General features: G+C 50.2%; 8 protein-coding genes across 8 annotated transcripts; 4 read left to right on the top strand and 4 right to left on the bottom strand.

Moving 5' to 3' along the window:
* The first annotated feature begins 153 nt into the window (after nucleotides 1-153).
* On the top strand, nucleotides 154-3466 carry GGS25DRAFT_491071 (leucyl-tRNA synthetase). The gene is made up of 2 exons (XM_049261052.1): nucleotides 154-868; nucleotides 927-3466. Exons 1-2 carry the CDS (start codon nucleotides 359-361, stop codon nucleotides 3336-3338), a joined length of 2922 nt encoding a protein of 973 aa, XP_049116779.1. The 5' UTR covers nucleotides 154-358; the 3' UTR covers nucleotides 3339-3466.
* A 164-nt stretch (nucleotides 3467-3630) lies between these two features.
* Nucleotides 3631-4933, top strand: GGS25DRAFT_285724 (S-adenosyl-L-methionine-dependent methyltransferase). The gene has a single exon (XM_049257510.1). The coding sequence runs from the start codon at nucleotides 3751-3753 to the stop codon at nucleotides 4882-4884; it is 1134 nt and encodes a 377-aa protein (XP_049116780.1). The 5' UTR covers nucleotides 3631-3750; the 3' UTR covers nucleotides 4885-4933.
* A 1973-nt stretch (nucleotides 4934-6906) lies between these two features.
* On the bottom strand, nucleotides 6907-7874 carry GGS25DRAFT_521810 (uncharacterized protein; the record flags this gene model as incomplete). The annotated part of the gene is made up of 2 exons (XM_049264116.1): nucleotides 6907-7313; nucleotides 7613-7874. 2 exons carry the CDS (start codon nucleotides 7872-7874, stop codon nucleotides 6907-6909), a joined length of 669 nt encoding a protein of 222 aa, XP_049116781.1.
* A 722-nt stretch (nucleotides 7875-8596) lies between these two features.
* GGS25DRAFT_491074 (uncharacterized protein) lies at nucleotides 8597-10154 on the bottom strand. The gene is made up of 3 exons (XM_049261053.1): nucleotides 9636-10154; nucleotides 9014-9525; nucleotides 8597-8954 (listed from the first exon to the last, which is right to left on the bottom strand). The coding sequence occupies exons 1-3, from the start codon at nucleotides 9958-9960 to the stop codon at nucleotides 8853-8855; spliced, it is 939 nt and encodes a 312-aa protein (XP_049116782.1). The 5' UTR covers nucleotides 9961-10154; the 3' UTR covers nucleotides 8597-8852.
* A 273-nt stretch (nucleotides 10155-10427) lies between these two features.
* On the top strand, nucleotides 10428-12180 carry GGS25DRAFT_491075 (Sucrase/ferredoxin-like-domain-containing protein). Its single transcript, XM_049261054.1, has 2 exons — nucleotides 10428-11131; nucleotides 11256-12180. Exons 1-2 carry the CDS (start codon nucleotides 10769-10771, stop codon nucleotides 11982-11984), a joined length of 1092 nt encoding a protein of 363 aa, XP_049116783.1. The 5' UTR covers nucleotides 10428-10768; the 3' UTR covers nucleotides 11985-12180.
* Nucleotides 12181-12315: 135 nt separating this feature from the next.
* Nucleotides 12316-14408, top strand: GGS25DRAFT_285762 (uncharacterized protein). The gene has a single exon (XM_049257511.1). The coding sequence runs from the start codon at nucleotides 12426-12428 to the stop codon at nucleotides 14139-14141; it is 1716 nt and encodes a 571-aa protein (XP_049116784.1). The 5' UTR covers nucleotides 12316-12425; the 3' UTR covers nucleotides 14142-14408.
* On the bottom strand, nucleotides 14363-16197 carry GGS25DRAFT_491079 (Hus1-like protein). The gene is made up of 4 exons (XM_049261055.1): nucleotides 15935-16197; nucleotides 15769-15874; nucleotides 14808-15684; nucleotides 14363-14695 (listed from the first exon to the last, which is right to left on the bottom strand). Exons 1-4 carry the CDS (start codon nucleotides 15975-15977, stop codon nucleotides 14669-14671), a joined length of 1053 nt encoding a protein of 350 aa, XP_049116785.1. The 5' UTR covers nucleotides 15978-16197; the 3' UTR covers nucleotides 14363-14668.
* A 406-nt stretch (nucleotides 16198-16603) lies between these two features.
* Nucleotides 16604-18193, bottom strand: GGS25DRAFT_285799 (uncharacterized protein). The gene has a single exon (XM_049257512.1). It carries the CDS (start codon nucleotides 18112-18114, stop codon nucleotides 17200-17202), a length of 915 nt encoding a protein of 304 aa, XP_049116786.1. The 5' UTR covers nucleotides 18115-18193; the 3' UTR covers nucleotides 16604-17199.
* Nucleotides 18194-18989: the final 796 nt, after the last annotated feature.

Raw genomic sequence — 18989 nt, forward strand, 5'->3', positions numbered from 1 at the left:
GGTTAAGTACATACTACTAGTAACTAGTAGTCAGGACAACTGTGGCTGTGTGGCTAATATTTGGACTGGGGTCACAGCTGAGTTGATAAGATAAGTAACTAAGGTTAGGTTAGTTACATTTGCATCATTTTGATAGTGCTAAACTTATGTAATTGAACGTCTTCACACTTTTTCATGTCTACAAATTTCAAGGTTTCTTGAAAGTTTCTTTTACAAGTTCCTACATAATTCTAAGGCTATTGAATTTCCCTGGAGTTACCTGACAGAGCTTACCTGCTAAGCTTCCACAGCTTGCAGTTTTGGTGTTATTGACTAGCTTATTCCTTTGTGGAAGGTAATCAATCATGCGAGCCATCTAATGTATTCTGTCGCAAGGAAAATCGTAGGTCAATCGAGACCGCATTGGAAGTTTGCAAGCATTTGGTCTACCACGAGTCCACGAACTTCCATTCCCCAGCGACTTTATGCTACTGCACGGCTCGACCTACCTGCTTTAGACCGAAAATGGCAACAGATTCGGGAACAGAGAGAGCTGCCTCCCCAAGGTACTAGTTCTCATTCTACTCCCAAGTCTGTCAGCTCTCAATCTACCGACGAGCGCATGTATATTCTTTCCATGTTTCCTTACCCGTCAGGAAACTTGCACCTCGGTCATCTCCGGGTATATACTATAGCCGATGTAATAGCTCGCTTCCGCAGGCTACAAGGCTACGATGTTCTGCTGCCAATGGGCTGGGATGCGTTTGGATTGCCTGCTGAGAATGCAGCAATAGAGCATGGCATTGATCCGGCCGTTTGGACAAGAGATAACATCACCCACATGAAAGAGCAGCTTAAATCTATGAATGCAAGCTTCGATTGGTCGCGGGTTCGTTCACATAATACTGTAATCAAGATAAAAGAGTATTGTGTTAATTGCTACGTAGGAATTCGCAACATGTGACCCAGACTTCTACAAACAGACCCAAAGAATATTCCTCTTACTGCATAAGCACGGGTTCGTAAGCCAGAAAAAGGCGACTGTAAACTGGGATCCTGTCGACAACACGGTCTTGGCCAACGAACAGGTCGATTCCGAAGGTCGATCGTGGAGATCAGGAGCAATGATTGAGCAACGCGAACTTGAGCAATGGTTCTTTCACATCACTCAATTCAAGGAAACCTTGTTGAGAGATCTTAAGAAGCTGGGCGAGGGAGATGCCTGGCCCGAACGAGTGTTAGCCCTGCAGAAGAATTGGCTTGGCCGGACTGATGGTGCCTATTATATATTCCCTGCGTACATGGAGTCAAAAACGGCGGAACTGCATAAGTTGAGGATATATACCACGAGACCCGAAACTATATTTGCAGCTCAGTTCATCGCATTATCGCCGCAGTCGCCTATGGTCCAGCAACTGGCGCGAGATGATCCGGATCTACGTGCCTTTGTGGAACGGGTAGAGGATCTCCCTCCTGATACGACAGAAGGCTATCTAATACCACACTTGAAAGCGATGAATCCGTTGACATTTCTAGAGAGCATTCAGCAACCAAATTCCCAGCCTCTTCCTGTGTATGTCGCCCCTTACGTTAGGGGAGACTACGAGACTGGGGCGATTATGGGAGTGCCAGCCCACGATACAAGGGACTTTGCATTTTGGAAGAGGCATCTTCCCGAGGAACCTCTCAAGTTCGCCGTATCACCTCAGCCGGATGGACTCACCTCTTCTCTCAAAGACGAGCCTTATTTAGAGCCAGGTTTGATGACACCCATTGCCGGCTTTTACTATGGAATGGCCTCCAGCACTGCAGCGAAGGGTATCATTTTCCAACTAAAGACGGCTTCGAACCTCGTGGAAAGTAGCACCAAGTGGAGAATTAGAGATTGGTTGATTAGTAGGCAACGATATTGGGGTACCCCTATTCCCATCATCCATTGCCAGACGTGCGGGCCACAGCCCGTTCCGGAAGATCAGCTTCCCGTCACCCTCCCCAAAGTAGATACCCATTGGGCAAATGGCCGGACAGGCAATCCGCTTGAATCCGCTACTGATTGGGTCAACACCACATGTCCAAAGTGTCACGGTGCTGCTAAAAGAGACACCGACACAATGGACACCTTTGTCGATTCTAGCTGGTATTACATGCGATTCCCGGATCCCAATAACTCGGAAGCGCCAATCTCCAAGGCCGCTGCCAAAAGCTACCTCCCAGTCGACATCTATGTTGGCGGAGTCGAACATGCCATACTACACCTCCTATATGCTCGGTTTGTGTACAAGGCTGTAATGGGCATTCTCTACCCCGAAATTGGGTCTGAAACCGAAGAGGGGAAACTTCTAGAGTCACCGCAAGACTTCTCGGGAGAGCCTTTTAAACGACTTGTTACGCAGGGTATGGTGCACGGAAAGACATACAAGGATCCTGACAGTGGTCAATTCCTGAAACCAGACGAAGTAGATTTGTCGAATCCATCCGAACCTAAAGTGGTGGCATCGGGAAAGACCGCATCGGTCACATTTGAGAAGATGTCAAAATCTAAACACAACGGTGTAGACCCCACTACTTTCATTGCCAAGTATGGGTCAGATGCTACGAGAGCCCATATCCTCTTCCAAGCACCTGTTAGTGAGGTGTTGAACTGGGATGAGGATAAAATCTATGGCGTTACGCGCTGGTTACGCCGAGTATACACTTTTGTGCAAAGTGTGCGAAAGCCAGATAACATACCAGGAACTGAGTTTGATGGGGAAGCATACTTTAGCATGCCTGCCAACGGAAAAGGATCTGCACAATGGGATGCAGACGTGGAGGTGTGGCGTGCGACACAAAACACCATCGTCTCCGTCACCCAGGCACTAGAAAAAGTGTATACCCTGAATACCACCGTCTCTACTTTAATGGGGCTCACGAATGTACTTGTCGAAAACGGGGCGGCTTCGGATTTGATCAAGTACGAAACCACAGTTCATCTCATACGGATGATTGCGCCTATCGCGCCAACATTAGCTGAGGAGTGCTGGAGCATTCTCAAGCCTACCGAGGTTAGCATATTCGTCCAAGGTAAAAGTACGTGGCCCGTCCCGGATGGTTCGCTGCAGTACTTGGGACGAAGCCAGACAAGCTGCGTGGTACGGGTGAACGGAAAAGTGCGGTGCGTGGTGGAAATACCGACCAGGCCAGCCGATATCGCGGATAGCGGCGACGAATTCCAGCAATGGATCACGGAGGAGATTCTCAAATCCGATGAGGCGCTGTCCAAGTTAACGGGTGATGCTGATATTCGTAAGGCGATCAAGTTCTTCCCTGCAAAAGGGGGCACCGTCGTTTCTTACGTAGTTCCGAAAGAAAAGGAGTAAATGAAGGGGGAGGGTGTATATTGTACCTATATGTATATATATTAGGTGCCTACCTGAGATACCCGACTCGATGCTTCCAACTAGGATAGGTATATGTCCTTGAATAACAAAAATAATAAAAATCCCCATCATGTGTGATTGCGAAGTAATATACTAGGCGGGTAGGTACCTACCCCGGAGCTATCAATAAAGGGGCTCCTAAAATCGATACTAGCCAATGAACGAGCTTAGTTCTGCCTATATTTAGCGGGGCCATGCATTTACTATGTACAACCATTTTTTAGATGAATAATTCTCATCTCAACTTCAATTTTCAACTCCAAACTTAAACATCACGCACCACCCACGCACCAAAAACAAATGGTTGGGTTCCCCTAAGCACCCTCCTCTCCCGGTTCTAGCCCACAGGCGAATGCCGCGCCTCCCACCCTCCCTGATCCGGCGCGCGCACCACATCTCGCCATACCTCGCGGCCCTGCTCCCCGCCTGCCGCGACCTAGGCTCCGCGCGGAACGAGCTGCGATGGCTCCGTGAGCATGTCTCGGAGCTGCTGTCGCAGTCGCGGCTCCGCAGCAGCAGCAGCAGCAGCAGCAACCATGGCTCGCTCAACGCCTTACACTTGCAGGGAAATTCAAGCCTGCTGAGTAGACTCTGTCGCCAACGAGGCCGTGGCACGCCGCTGCAGTACGTGCTCGGCTCGCAGCCGTTCGGCGACCTGGAGATCAGGTGCCGCCGCGGTGTCCTGATCCCGAGACCGGAGACTGAGGCGTGGGTTGCGCATCTGGCGGGTGTTGTGCGTGCTGGGGTCGCGCTGGGGGGGGATGGGGAACGTGGAGTGGAAAACGATAATAGCGAGGGGCTGGGGATCCTGGATCTGTGTACGGGCTCGGGCTGCATCGCGCTGCTGCTGGACTCGCTCCTGCGCCGCCGGTTCCCTGGAATGGTCACGCGCGGCTACGATGTGAATCCCCGGGCCGTGGGGCTCGCGAGGGAAAATCTCGCGCGCAATGTTGGACGCCATGAGCTAGGTTGGAACCCCGGTCACAAAGTCTGCTTTGAACACGCAGATATCTTTTCTGTGGGTTTCCTTCCGTCCGTGGCTGAGGAAATGGGAACAGTAGATGTCCTCGTCTCGAACCCGCCGTATATATCCGCCAGGGGGTTCAGCCACGACACCGCGCGCTCGGTGCGCAACTTCGAGCCGAAGCTTGCGCTGGTGCCTTCCCCGGTGATGTTTTCTTCTTCGTCTACAAAGGATGGGAGACCAGAGGACGTGTTCTATGCCAGGCTCTTGGATATTGCAAAGGAGCTGAGCCCGAGGTTTATGGTCTTTGAGGTCGGGGATTTGGCGCAGGGTCTTCGCGTTGCGCGGATGGCGAGTGAGTGGTGCAGCGATAGTGTTGCGCACGATGTTGAAGTGTGGAGAGATTGGCCTGATATGCGGCCGGGCGAGGATGAGGCTGAGGTCGTGGAGATCGATGGCGTGGACGTTCCTGTGAGAGGGAGTGGGAATGGGAGGGCTGTGTTTATTCGCCGTGTCGTTTGATCTAGGTAATTCACGCTTCATATCTCGGACCAGCTCTGCCGACAGAATTCGCTCTTCTATAACTACTTAGGTACCTAGTATCGATAGAAGAACCTCCTTAAATATTACACTCGGTATTACTAAAAGCATTTATGTACACTATCGACCCTCTTCCGACCATCAGCACACCCATTCTGCGCCGCCCACCACCCCATCCACGTCGCGATATCCGGCTCCACGCCGCCTTCGCCCGAGCCACCGGTGTACCGCACGCTAGTGTTGGCGCCGCCATGGATCGAGAGGAGGGGGAGTGGGTGGCGGGATGGTGTGCTGTTGCAGGTGAGGGTGTTGATGAAGCCACCGCCGATGGAGATGATGTGCAGCCATTGGTTATTGTAGGTGATGGGTAGGTAAGACTTACCCCGTGGCGTAGACCCGGCGGTCGTCTACGCAGTACTCGGCGCGCAGCGTGGAGAGGAAGGTCAGATACGAATTGCAGGGCTTCGTCGACGGAGACCTCGGAGTAGTTCGCGCCGGCCCAGGCACCCTGGTTCGGTGGAGATGGAAAGAGATGTCAGTTGGGCTTTGGGTGGTGTGGATCAGGGTAGGTAGGTAGGTAGGTAGAGTAGAATTTACCCCCCCCACGCCGTCGGGATACACCATTATTTTCTGGCGGGGGTTTAGTACGTGGTTCTGCTCAGGTGGAGGGGGTTTCCAAAACTCGGTTGGTCTTTTAGGTGGTAGTTAGGGACCTAGGTACATTTGCACTGAACTGCTCAGAACTCAACCTCGTGTCCGCCTCGAAAAGAGAGCCCGATGCTACTGGAACCGTGGAAGCCTAGGACTATGTACTGGGTACGGCGTCGTTTCGCTGTAGTTCCCCGGTAAATGGAACGAGTATTTCCGCCCCCGCCCGCTGCTCGTCAGGTCGTGGTATTGCGTTGTGCCTGGGAGTAGGTGCGTTTTGCCACACCCTGCTGTCCCTGTTGGTTTCGTTACTACTGGGAGGGTAGTCTGCAGAGCACCTAGAGCTACTACCGCGGTAGTGGTGGTGGTTGTTATTAAGCTTGGAAACAGCATTGCTCATATTTCTAGCTGGGAATATGAAAGTTCTATAGGTTAGGTTGGTTGAAGACGTTATCTACCTACAACACAGTTAAATTGTATACTCTTGCTACAGTTTACCTAGGGGCTCATGTGCCTTAATAAATGATGAGCTTGAAAGCAAGATCGGCGATCTAGATCTATAGCTGTCGATCAAGTATCGACATATTGCATTATGATAGGTAGGTTACGTTTCTAGCAGGTCAAACCAAAACCACCTGACATATTCGTATGGATGCTTGAGCAGATGGGTTTTGGTTGGTCGAGAGCATTATATAAGATCACGGTTTGCATGTAACGTTTAGTTCCTCAATAAGGATCTCGAGATTGATTTACCAGAAGTAGAGTGCAGAGCACTTCGTCACTACCTATGGTACACTACCGAGTAACAGGAATAGCATGTTCAAGCACCTAATACCTAGGTAACACGCCTAACACCTAAGAATACAATTTGTTTCGTTCAATTTGATGGGTGGTTTTTTTTTTTTTCGATTTTCTCCTTTTCAAACTTTTACTCCATTGGCAGGCCTAACAGCCTCCCCCTATCGTTCCAATCGTTCCAATCTGCCACATACTTTCAATCTTTCACGTCTGCAAGAGTCGCGATTATTATGGATCGTCCATAGTGGCAACTCATTAGGTACTTCGTTCAACCCCATATCCATAACACCTTGAAAGAAAAGAAAAACGGAAAAGAAAATGTAGAGAATATCCCTTGGGATCAACTCGTTGTCGTATGGAGACTCGATCCGTCTCAACATTTGTCGTAGGTGGTAAGAGTTGGTCTCTTTTTCGTGGGGACTGATTTCTCGAAAACAGTTGTGCCAGATAGTTATTGACCGAAGAGAAGACTCTGGGCCGTAGGCATGTAATCGTCTTCGTAGTCAGTCATGGTCGTAAAAAGGAGAGTTTAACTGTCCTTTTTCCATCCTATCCCGTCTACCAGAAATGAAAGCCAATAAGCAAGACAAGTAGCATAACGCATAGAGTCGTGCGGACCGGGGTACTAGGATATCGTCGGATGACAGTCCGGCTGAACTCGAAATAGCAGGCGAGGTACAACAAATAGTTTGACAGAATCGTCCAACACAAGAAATAACAGCCCACCAACCAGAAGAGACGGATGACTGGGGCTACTTCAGGGGGCGAATTCGCCAGCTCCAGCAGCTGCTGCGTGTAGAGCGCGCGCTGCAGCCACATCTGGCCGATGATGATCTGCAAGTTCATAATGACCATGCAGGCGGTCGAGGCGAGTTCGATGGCGAAGTGGTCCTCCCCAAAACGGCGGCGGACGCGGAGGTCTCGCATGGTGAGGCTGATGAAGAACTTGGGAGGTCCCATGATCACTGTGTTTCGTTTTCTTGTTAGTAGTCTGTCTGTTTGCAATATAGCATTGATCTGATTAGGGTATGGGGAGCCGGGAGTTCAGTCCTTTTTCCTTCCTTTTTCTAAAAAGCAGAAGAAGAAGAAGAAGAAGAAGAAGGAATTATGTGTCGTCGGCCATCAAAAACATAAATGGAAGATATGAGAAGGAAATGAAATGAGGATGTAGGTGTGTGTAGGTATACTTAGTAGCAACCATCAACAACAACAACAACTATAACAAGACAGAAACCCACGAAATTAACTGTATAGAGGTACTTACTGCAACGGCAGATGATGACAATGGAGAAAATAACAGCCGTGCCGTAGTACTGAGGGACAGGCTCGTTCGTGGCCTGGATGAGCTCGCCGGTGGCACTGGTGGCGTGAGGAATTTCAACAGATGGCAAGATGTTCATTATCTGACAAACGTTGACGAGTACAAGGACCATGGCATTGGCGAAGCCAGTACACAACATCCAAGGTACCAAGAATGCCATCGACGCGATTGCATCCTCCCCTCGGTTCAAGTTTCGACGAGGCATCGTGTAATCGCGGCCGTGTCGGCGTGTCTCAATTGTGATGGGTTGAGGTGGTTCAATGAGTTATTCAGAAGTAATTATCTGGTTCTACACAAGATAGAAATTGACTGGTAGTCTTGTGAGAACGAGAAAGAGGAAGGGAAGTGTAGATGGGTGGGCGGTTAAGATGAAGGGTTGGAGGAGGGTGTTTCCGGAAGATGAAATGAAATTGAATGTGTGGGATGGAGGAAATGTCTAGTAGAAGGGCAGGGCTCAGCATCCTCGGGGAGACATTGTTTACCAATAAAACAAAATTAGAGAGTGTCAATGTGCTTATACACACAGTAGTTTTCAAGTCGAAAAGAGCCTCATGGTCGTGGTACGAAGGATGCCCCTATCGTCGATGTTGTGGTTCTAAGGCTTTAGGGGGTAAGAGCTCCCTAATGGTGGGGAGTTACTCCCACAGAAGGTACTAACAAGAGGTATCCTATGTAACCAAGTACATATCACGAACATGGCCGTCATGAAAAGCAGTAGGTCTAGCTATCTCCTTCAATTTTGGTAAAAGGGGCGTTCATACACGTGGAGTACGCGTCCAAGTGACAAAGGAAGCTTGACAAATGTAGTGATTTCCAGTAACCATGGGCCCATGACTAGGAAGTGTTACCACTAAACATGCTTGTGTATCTTAACCGTATAGCAGGTGGTCTCTAGAGCAGATTTGGCCCACAATGACAAGAAAGCGAGAAGTGTACTTCTAAATTATACAGCCACAAGTAAAATCCCTATTACACGGACAGGCCAATTTTCAACTGATCTAACACCTTACCATTATGGTTCTACAGTCTCGTCTCAAACCCCCACGCTGTTGGTCACTGGAAGATTCTTACTTAGTACTTTCTGCCTGGTTTGATATCCTTCGATGACCAAAGGAAACATATTTTTACTCTGGAGTATACGTTATTGGCGGTGCGAGGCCTCTCGCTATGGATACAGTGGTATCTAGTACACGTCCTGGTTCTCCTCTAAGTATGGTGTCATCTCCCTATCTCGATCCCGGTATAATTCATTGAGTAAAGAACTAATTTCCGAAGAAAACCGCGGCTGTTGCTTGTTAGCTTACCTGAGTACATTGCCTATCAGAAGGGTTAGAAGTTTCCTACCTCTAACTCTATAAGCATTGCCTCAAATCCGTGCCAATCGGTACCATGTGTCTCGATGAGTTGATCAACGACGTCGACCCAAATGTCGGTCGAAGTATAATTGTGAATCCCCCAGAGTACACGAATAAGTGCCCGGAACTCCTCCTTCGGAACCGTCCCGGTAAGGTCGCGCGACCTCGATGATGGAAGTTCCGATATTTCAATCACAGGCGGCAGCTGAATTCGAACCGTGGGCCTCTTCATGTCGCGTGCATAATTTCTTTCTTCGACAAATGTGCGGGCCATGATGAGATCTTCATCGTCTGCCGGATTTCTAGCCAAGTGTTTGTCCTCTCCCTGGAGTTCATGCCATGGACCGAAGTCGGGCTTGTTAGACATGACCTGGAATAGGAGGCGATGGAACCATCTATCAAGGATTTTTTGCGACGTTTTGTTGTCCCATTCGTCAGCATACACTTGGGAGTATTCCTCGTAACGCCGTTGCAGAAAGAAGCACGCGACGAAGAACTCATCTATATCATGTTAATGAGATTTGCTCATAATCTCTAATACCTAGAATGGTCGCCTAAACTGGAAGGACTGATATTTACAAACCAGCTCAAAGAATTGCCAAGTCACTCACCTGCTCCTAGTGTCGAAGGAGTTTGTCCGTTATGGAACGGAAACTGGCCTAGACGCATCATCGCCTTTAGCAGAAGCGGACCTGCAACGTCGAGGTCTGCCTTCAATTTGACCGGAACGGCAAAGCTGAGAAAGTCGACAAGGTCATGCTCTCCCCAGGATATTTGGCCTTCAGACTTGCCATACGCGGTGTCAAGGCCGAAGTTCAAAGCATTTCTAAGTGCTGTCCGGTAATATTGCTCCCAGCGAAACTCGTAGCTCAACTGGCTTTGTAACTTTTCTGTTCCAAGCCCAGGTGAGTACCATTGAGCCGAATTTATAAGCATGGGTACACATACTGGCTGTGTCGATCTTAACGACGGGCTCGATCCGGTTTTCAGGTTCACATGCAGTTTGAAGGTCAGGGCCAAGTGCAGATTCACTATTAGATGAAGTTGCCTGCCCCATTTTGAAATATGTAGAGTACGTGCCTAGGTAGTATACGATTATAGTGTATCTAATAGCGTCAAGATAATTTATCATAGAGCATTCATGAGCAACTCAGGTTTGTGCTTCCTAACTACCTAGGTAGGTAGTGATCGGCTGTAGAGCTTATAATGATATCATACATCTTTGTGAGAAATACAGGCCCTTACATAGCCAGATAGTCTTGAGAAATAGGTACGATCAGAGCTGGATTTCAGTATTACAGGAACTTGGGCTTCATTAGCTAGATTCAGTGTTTCCATGATGATATGAACCTCTAGGCTGGTATGCAGATATTCAGTCACTACCTAACCTTAGGGTGGTTGGAGTTGAAATAAATACCCCTTTTTAGGATTCCCCCTTTTTTATCGTACTGGTGCATTAGATCAAAGCACTGACCAGGTAAGAATGCGGAATTAATGCATTCTATCGGAGTTACGAGGCTCGGAGGTTAGAAATCCCTAGATGCCTAGGTTAGGTACTAGGTTAGGTACATACATGTGTAGCTTACAACCGAGAAAGCGGGAAAACCAGACGGACGAGAATCGCACTGAACGACCGCACCCCATGAATAGCCATAGCGAGAAATCCTGTAAAGCTCTGAGCTGACATGGCTTTTACTCAAACCACTCCTTCTCCCACAGGTCGTGATCCTGTTATACCATTGCAATGTCTTTGCGACCGTTAGTCCGAGGAGCGCAGTGGTCGCGCGCCGCCTTCCAGACAAGATACCAGACAAGATATAACCTATCAATCTCACCTCCCACCACGTTAACGGCGCGCCGGGGTCTGAATACTGTTCCGAAATGCCCGGAACCAACTTGCAACTGTGCCGACACACCTTCCATGCCGCTCGGGTCTAGCATTGATCAAAAGGCTAATCTGAATGGCCTCATAGCGGCCTATGCCCAGCAGGTCCTAATCTGCACTGGTAAAACCGACTGGGCGTCGCGCATAGAGGAGGATAACAGCGGCGACAACTTAGCCGCCGATCTTAAGGAGCTTCTCGGTCGAGGAGGCATGTTTAGCGATGTGAGTTCTGTTGTTTTGTCCTTCTAGGAAGGACCAGTTCGCCGATCCTATATGCGATCCCCGGATATCGTGTAATTGCCTATTGTGTACGGTCCATGTTGGCTAACGGTAAGTGACCATGTAGCCTTTCCACAATGTCTCCATCGTAAACGCATCGTTCCCCTCCGCCATCTCCACCCAGCCCGAGATACAGACTACGTCCGTGTACCTGGTCCCTAGCTTCAAATACATCCCCTTTCTTCCTCGCGTCTCCTTTGACTCCGCGCAAGCCCTGGTCAAAGGCTATTTGCTGCCGAAGAAGCTGCATCCGATGAATGATGGCCTGTCGCCCATACATAAGGACCGCTTGACTAGGAATGAGACGTACCAAAACGCGCTCTATGGCGTGCGCGACGTAGATGACGTGCTTGTTCTGATTTGTGGACACGGACAGCGGGACCAGAGATGTGGCATCTACGGGCCCATTCTCCAGGAAGAGTTTGAGAGGCAGCTACCCCGTGCGGGTATTGACGTCCTCCAGGGGCCCGTGATTAACGAGAGCATTTCCACCCCGCAGCTTCCGGGTGTCGCGGGACTAGAAGCGGAAACAGAAGCGCCGGCCACGGCAAGGGTAGGCCAGATCAGCCACATCGGGGGGCATAAGTTTGCGGGCAACGTCATCGTCTATCTACCGCCAAAGCATAAGATTAACGCAGGCGACCCGCATCCTCTGGCCGGGAACGGGATCTGGTACGGGAGGATAGAGCCGAAGCACGTGGAAGGGGTGATAAAGGAGACGATCATCAACGGCAACATTATTGCAGACCATTTCCGAGGCGGGATCAACCAGGAAGGGGAGATCATTAGATTATAGATATCGCATATATGGGTACCCTTTGAGATCACTGGGGGCTCGGCTGGATAGACTGTATAATAGCTCATCGCCAGAATTACCAACGCCTCAACTCATTAAACTTGGACGTTACAAATCAAATAACTATTCAGGGGCTAAGTGCCTACCTTAGATACCTTAAATACCTCTGCAAGTACATAAGATACCTACATATATATAATACAAAATGCTTTCGCATGTTACAAAATCTGCCAGTTGGTGGCCGAGTAACCTTACACCCATTTTGTGGAACCGACGGGCCGTTCCGCAACTGGCAACAACATCAATTTTCTCTCATTTTTCATTTCTCATACAAATTCTTCATCAGATTCATGAGTATCACCAGCACTAAGGGATCTCACAATTAAATCCAACCCCCCCCCCTTTTTTTTAAAAAAAACCCCCCAATATGAGTTAGCACCAATGAATTCCTCATTAGCAACAAGATGTGCCAGCCGGGCGGCGGCGGCTCCACGTCTCATTTCGTCCGCTCGCCTACACCAAGCCACAGCCACAACCACTCGGCTGCAATATTCCGCCATACTCTCGTCGCGAAGACGCCAGCAAACCCGGCTCTTCTTCTCATCCCCTCCCTCACTACAAAACAGATCACCTGTAAATAATTACCCACCACCACCACCACCACCAGGCGGCCCTCACCCCCGCCCACAAGGTGGCCGAGGCGGGACCTGGAAGCAATGGGCCCTCTTCAACCTCGCCGGCGTAACCGGCGTCCTGATCTTCGCCGGCGTGTTGAAGAGCGTCCCGGGCCCCAACAACAACAACGACAACAACAACAACCAAAACAATGACAAAAACGCCGTCATGAACAAGATATCCTTCCGCCCGTTCATCATAGCGGCGAAAGAGCAGGTCTCGCCCACGGCTTTCGTACTAACGCTGCGCGCGGGGGATCCCGGTGCCCCGTTGCTGGGAAGAGGGGGAGCGGGAGCGGGAGAGGGGGTGGTGAAGGAGGCGTGGGAGCACGGGCTCTGGTCCGTCGAGGTGAAGCAGCCGCAGCTGCAGATCGCGCGGCACTACACGCCGCTGCCGCTTAGCTACTCCGCTTCTACTCCTGTCGATGGTGGTGATGGTGTTGTGAGTCTTAGTAGCGACGACGACGACGACGACGACGGCAAAGTCCTCCGCTTCCTGATCCGCAAGGTCGACGGCGGCGAGGTGTCGACGTACCTCAGCAAGCAGCGCGTCGGCGACCCCGTGTGGCTGCGCGGCCCGCACCTCGGGTTCGACGTCGAGAAGCGGCTTGGCAGTAACGGTAACGGTAACGGTAACGGTGATGGCGATGGCGGTAACGTCGTGTTCCTAGCCGGCGGCACGGGCATCGCGCCCGCGCTGCAGATCGCGCGGAAGCTTCTAGATGCACGAAAGCAAGGAGGAGAGGAGGAGGAGGAGGAAGAAAAAGCGAAGCCGCGGATCTCGATCCTCTGGGCGAACCGCCGGAGCGCCGATGCGCTGGGGCGGGAGGAGCTGGAGCGGTTGGAGGCTTCTAGTGGCATTAGTGGTGGTGGCAGTGAGAAGAGCCGCGGGTTAATGCCAAGCATATGGGGCAGTAGTAAAAAATCACCCGATAAAGACTCGGTAACGGTGGATAACAACGAAGAGGAGGGAAAATCATCGCTCGCGCAGCTGATCTGCGACCTGCACCAGAAGCACCCCAACCACTTCCGCGTCTCCTACTTCGTCGACGAGGAGGACGTGTACATCGGGCCCCGCGCCGTGCGCGCCGCGCTCTCCGACGCATCGCCACGGCAACTCCTCCCCGCCGCGCCGTCCTGCGCGTGGCATGCGCCGGCGGCGCTGGAGCAGCTCCCGGACAACAAGGACGCGGAGCGGCGCGGGCTGAGCTGCCTTTGCACATCTAACAACAACAACAACAACACCACCGACAACGACAACGACAACGACAATGGCAGCAATAACAATAGCAATAGCGTGAGCGCAGCAGTAGCAGGGGCGAACTTGATCTGCGTCTCCGGGCCCGACGGCTTCATAGACGTGTACGCAGGCCCGAAGCGGTGGCACGCGGGGACCGAGATGCAGGGACCCGTGCGCGGGCTGCTGGAGCGGGTGTTGAAGGATGGCGAGGCGAGGGGGAATTGGCTAGTCCTTAAGCTATAACTTACTGCTATGTAGGTAGGTAGGAGGAGATGGGTATGAGATACCTATCTGCCTTGCCTTATTGTACGATACCTAGGTAGCTACTTATTTGCCTACCTAGGTTTGCGTGTGTGTAGGTATATATATATAAAATATAACAGGATACCCAACTTATGGATATGGCTTATAGAAGAAAAGAAAAAACACATATAATTAAAAGATGAACCCGAACTCAAACAAACACGGGCGAGTTACCAATATTTAGAGATGGCATACATGCACTTCTGACTTGCGTCTCTCATTCTATTCATTACATAGGTACCCAAGTCGATAGACAGATGGATAGGTAGGTGGGTAGGTATCCAGCAATCACATAGCACAAAGATGTCCATACAAGGCAGTAAAGACGACCATTCTCAAAACCTACCCGGGCATACTCTTCCTAGGATCTTGGATCTTAGATCTTAGAAATCTCAGACCGACCATCTCTCAAATCTTAATCATGACATAGCTGTTTGTCTATTGTATCAAGCCAACTCCATCACGAATCACGAGCTATACGAAGATACGTAATACTAATCGCAAGTCAGCATACCCCAAAAGTCTTTCTCTCAATCTCATTTGCTTCTGCTTCGGCTTCGGCTTCTGTCCCTGAAATATGAAAAGGATAGAGGAAAAAAAACTCACCGTGACCACCGAATCCTCGCCGACCCCAGTATCGTCGTACTGGGGGACGTACACATACATAATCAGCGCATGATCATCGGCAAAACATGCAATGACGCGGCCCTCGAGCCGGCCCACGCTCAGCACCTTGCTCCAGTCCTTGCCGTCGACGCGCACCGTCGCCCAATTCTCTGGCCCAGCCTCCTTGAAGCGCGTGCTGGGGTGCTCCGACAACGAACACGAGAGCTGCGCGGGGTCGAGGTCCGGGTTCTCGAGCCCGTGCCACTGGCTCTCCACGTTGAGGGTGTCGGTTTCGAGGCGCAGGCGCAGGCCGCCGTGCATATTGGCGCTCAGCTCCAGCTTGGGGGATATGCCGGCGCCGGCGGCCGAAGAAGACGTGGAGGCGCGCGACGCGATGGCAAGCTTGGTGAAGCGGTCCGATATGGCTTTGAGCTGGAGCAGGGACGGCAGCTGGATGTGGACGTCGGGCTCGCGCACTTTGGGCTGCATGATGGTCTCGACGGTTCTGGGGTGGAGGATGCGTATGGGGATGTCATGTGTGATGATCTTCTCCCGCTCACGGTGTAGGTTCGTCTCCAATGGCTCGTGAGCGAAGACCCCGTCATCGTCATCGTGGTTGCGAGCCGCGTTCGTATTCACGCTGCCGAAACGAGCCACGCCCTGAGGCTCCTTGGGCAGTGCGACGGAAGTAGTAATGGTCATAGACAGCACGGGGATCCCGTCTTTCTTAGTCAGGCGAATCGATGCCGAACTACCGTTCAGGGCGGATTTGAGGGCGCGCTGGAGAGGGCCGAGGGGAAGCTCGAGGTTGATGGTATTATTCGGTTCTGCGGACAGTAAGGCATAATGATCGAACATGAAGTCCATAGAGAACGAGCTGCTCGGGGATGATTAGACATGAGGGTTTAGTAATATTAGGGGGTTGCTTGAGTAGCCGGGAAAATAAAAGGTGGTTACGAACGCCCATACTTGTGACCCGGTATCCGGGATCACGGTGAAGCGTACGGTATCATCGTCAAGGCGGACCCAGGCGATCTTCTCGAGAGACGAAAGTGCAGCCACCAATTCTACAGATATTAGATATTGGAAATTGATAATATGAAATGCAAAGATCTAAGCTAGCTCACTTGAGAACGTGCGTGTGTTCTTAATATCGGATTTGAACCTCATATTGGCGTCGTTATACGACGACGCATCGTAATTTGGGACACGGAATTCAATGAACAAACGCGCCAACTGGATTAAATTTGGTGACGAATTGTTGAATTGGAGATTAGTTAGGTAGGTTGATGGTCACTAAAAAGATGGCCTTCTTGTCTGGGTTAGCTTAATCGATAAGTTAGAGGCTAAACGCTAAACTCTCAATTACAACGTGACCTAAAGTTGATCCATCTCAAGCTCTGCTCTCTCCCAGGTTTTTCTGAAGACCTCCCGGGCTACATATTGATTGCGGGGTGTTACCAGACCCCCTTGTTGCCCCATCCAGCATTATCCCTCAAGGGGAACCGCTAGAACTAGAGCACCTGCCCACCTGATCACCCCTCTTATCACCCCACTATACCATTAAGCAAACCCAGACTACGAAGCCTGAATAACAACTACCCCGCCATCACATGCAGCAACAGATTGAAGCTATCAATAAGATAGTCCTCTTGATAACTCCTGATACGAGCAGGTGGTAATAAGGGGCAGATATTATCAATATTATTGACGATGGACATTTGAGAAGTTATAGGTATGCACACACACACACATATATATGTATATATATATATATATATATAACATGAGAGAGTAGATGATTGAGTCCACCATCCATGAACCTTGCTATATAGGTAAGATAGCAAAATATGCATCCCCTCATCAATGACTAGACGAAATTCAATTCATCCGCAAATCAATCAATTATATGATCGCAGGAGGAAAAAAAAATTAAGCTACGTAGCCGCCAACCGAGAAGATTCTCATGTATCCTAGCTACATCAGTGTCTTACATGAACCAGTAACTCCATACAGCCCATCCATAGCTAAATGACCCCCTGACGTGAACAAACGCAACAACTCCTCGGCCAATTCGCAAAGGGGTCTCTCGCTCGTGTAGTTTAGCTAAGCCTAGCCAGTAGTGATCCTCGAGTATATCTATCTCATGTATACGCCAAGGAGCTTCCGCAGCAACGGATTATATAGAGAATATCATCCATACTCATATTCCGTTAACCTTGTCCTTGTCCTTTGCCTTGCTCTAGGTTATCCGTCTGTCCATCCGTCCACCCATCCATCTCCTCTAAAACCATAAAAATAAAGCCGTGATTCGTAGTCCGCAATGACCGAACGCCATGTCGCACGCTATATATAATTAGCGCAGCCCTTCTCTTCTCTTCTCTCACTCCGTCTAGATGCTCAGCCGTCTGCTGCTATATCCCGGTGGTGGTGTGGGACGTCTAGGCATCGCGTAGAGCATGCTCCCACGATTGTGGCGATGAGGAGGAATATGGAGATGATGACGGCCGCGACGTCTACCCGTTTCTTCCAGATCTATATCTAGTCCCCTATCTTCGTCGTCGCTTCTAGGCTCAACACCAACGTGCACGATGGTGGTGCGGCTATTCGTAGATCGCTTAAGGCTCGGAATAATATTCTTAATAGCAACAGCCGCGGCTGCAGACCGGCTGCCTGTGGTCATTGATGACTCTCCTGTGCCGCGCCGCTGTTGATGGTGCGTGCGCTGCTCAGCGATCCGACGCATCCGTGCATCAAACTCAGCATTATCTACGCATGCCCGACATTCGCCTACGACCGGCGCACGGCGTACTTCGGGCTCCTGCGGTGGAGGACGTAGTGGGTGACCTGGGCGACGGGTGAGCCGACGGCGTATCTGATGGTGCCGAGGAGGTTGAGGAGGGGCACGCGGGTATTGCCAGTTTAGGTGTATGGTGGGGAAAGAGGGTGGAGGACTGATGAGATGTCCGCAGGGGTGCTTGGCGGTGGAGCGACATATGGGGCAGCTGGGACTCGTGGTCGGGTCTCGATTGATGGACTCCTGGAGCCATGTCTGGATGCAGTGCGTGCCAAACTTATGGCCACAGTGTAGACTTGTCCAGGCCTCAACAATACCCTCGGGATTGGTAAGGCCAACAGGATCGTGGCAAATGGGACATTCTTCTAGAGGCGGTGGCGGCGGGCTCTTGTTCTTATTCTTGGGTGAAAGCTCTTCTTCTTGTGGTATAGTTGTTGATTCGGGAGATGAGTTGGCCTTTCTTAACAAAAGCTTCTTGAGAAGCTTTAGGCTGACCTTGGGTACCTTCATGTTTTCGGTGTTAGGTAATTGAGGAGAGAAAGGTATAGAAGAGAGAGAGGATAAAGGTAAGTAGGTAAAGTTGAATTGATTCAATAGCCTAAGTACCTAGGGTAGAGTGAGAAGGAAGTAGAAAAGAGACCAAAGGCAAGGCTTTGAAGGCTACAGTTTCAAGTTGACTGTGTAGACGCCTGCGTGCGTGCCTGCCTTGATCTCAGGCACCTGTTACCAAGGGGAAGGTGCCTGTGCGGGTTTCTGGGGTTGAATGGGCGATAACATGAATTGTTAAGAGGTACAGTGAAGTAGAAGTTGCCAATGGAGCTGCAAACTGTAAATTCACAGTACAGCATATGTACCTGCTACATACACTGGACACACACACACACATGCGCAGTCAGGTATGTAGGCAGATGTTAGGTAGCCTGTTTCGGCTTTTGCTTGGGGAATCCGATCCAATCAAACCTGGAAGGGAATAAAAATATAATTCAAGAAAATTAAAGAATTCTCTTGTTTTTTTTTCTTTGTTCTCTGTTCTCTGTCCTCTGTTCTCTTTTTTCTTCAAGAGAACGGCTGATCTAATATTTGTTTGCTCGTCACAATGTTTTCGCACCTTTATACATTATTATTTGCCGTTCCCAACTTGGGTTGACCCTGACAGACTGCCGGGTGGTCGAAATGTGGGAATGCCTACTAACCTTGGATACTACCTAGATACTAGGTGTTGTCCTGTGCAGTGGTGGACACTCAGTGGATGTAGGCAGTATAGGTAGGTTGGTAGGTATGGAGTTAATAGTTCCACAGACGATTATGGAAGAGAAAAAAGAAAGAAAAGGAGGAGTCAACAAGACAAGTAAGGTAGGTAGGGATTAGGTGTATGGAAAAGAAAG

The sequence above is a fragment of the Hypoxylon fragiforme genome (genome assembly GCF_022984875.1).
Source record: "Hypoxylon fragiforme strain CBS 206.31 chromosome Unknown GGS25scaffold_5, whole genome shotgun sequence".
NCBI classification, from domain to species: domain Eukaryota; kingdom Fungi; phylum Ascomycota; class Sordariomycetes; order Xylariales; family Hypoxylaceae; genus Hypoxylon; species Hypoxylon fragiforme.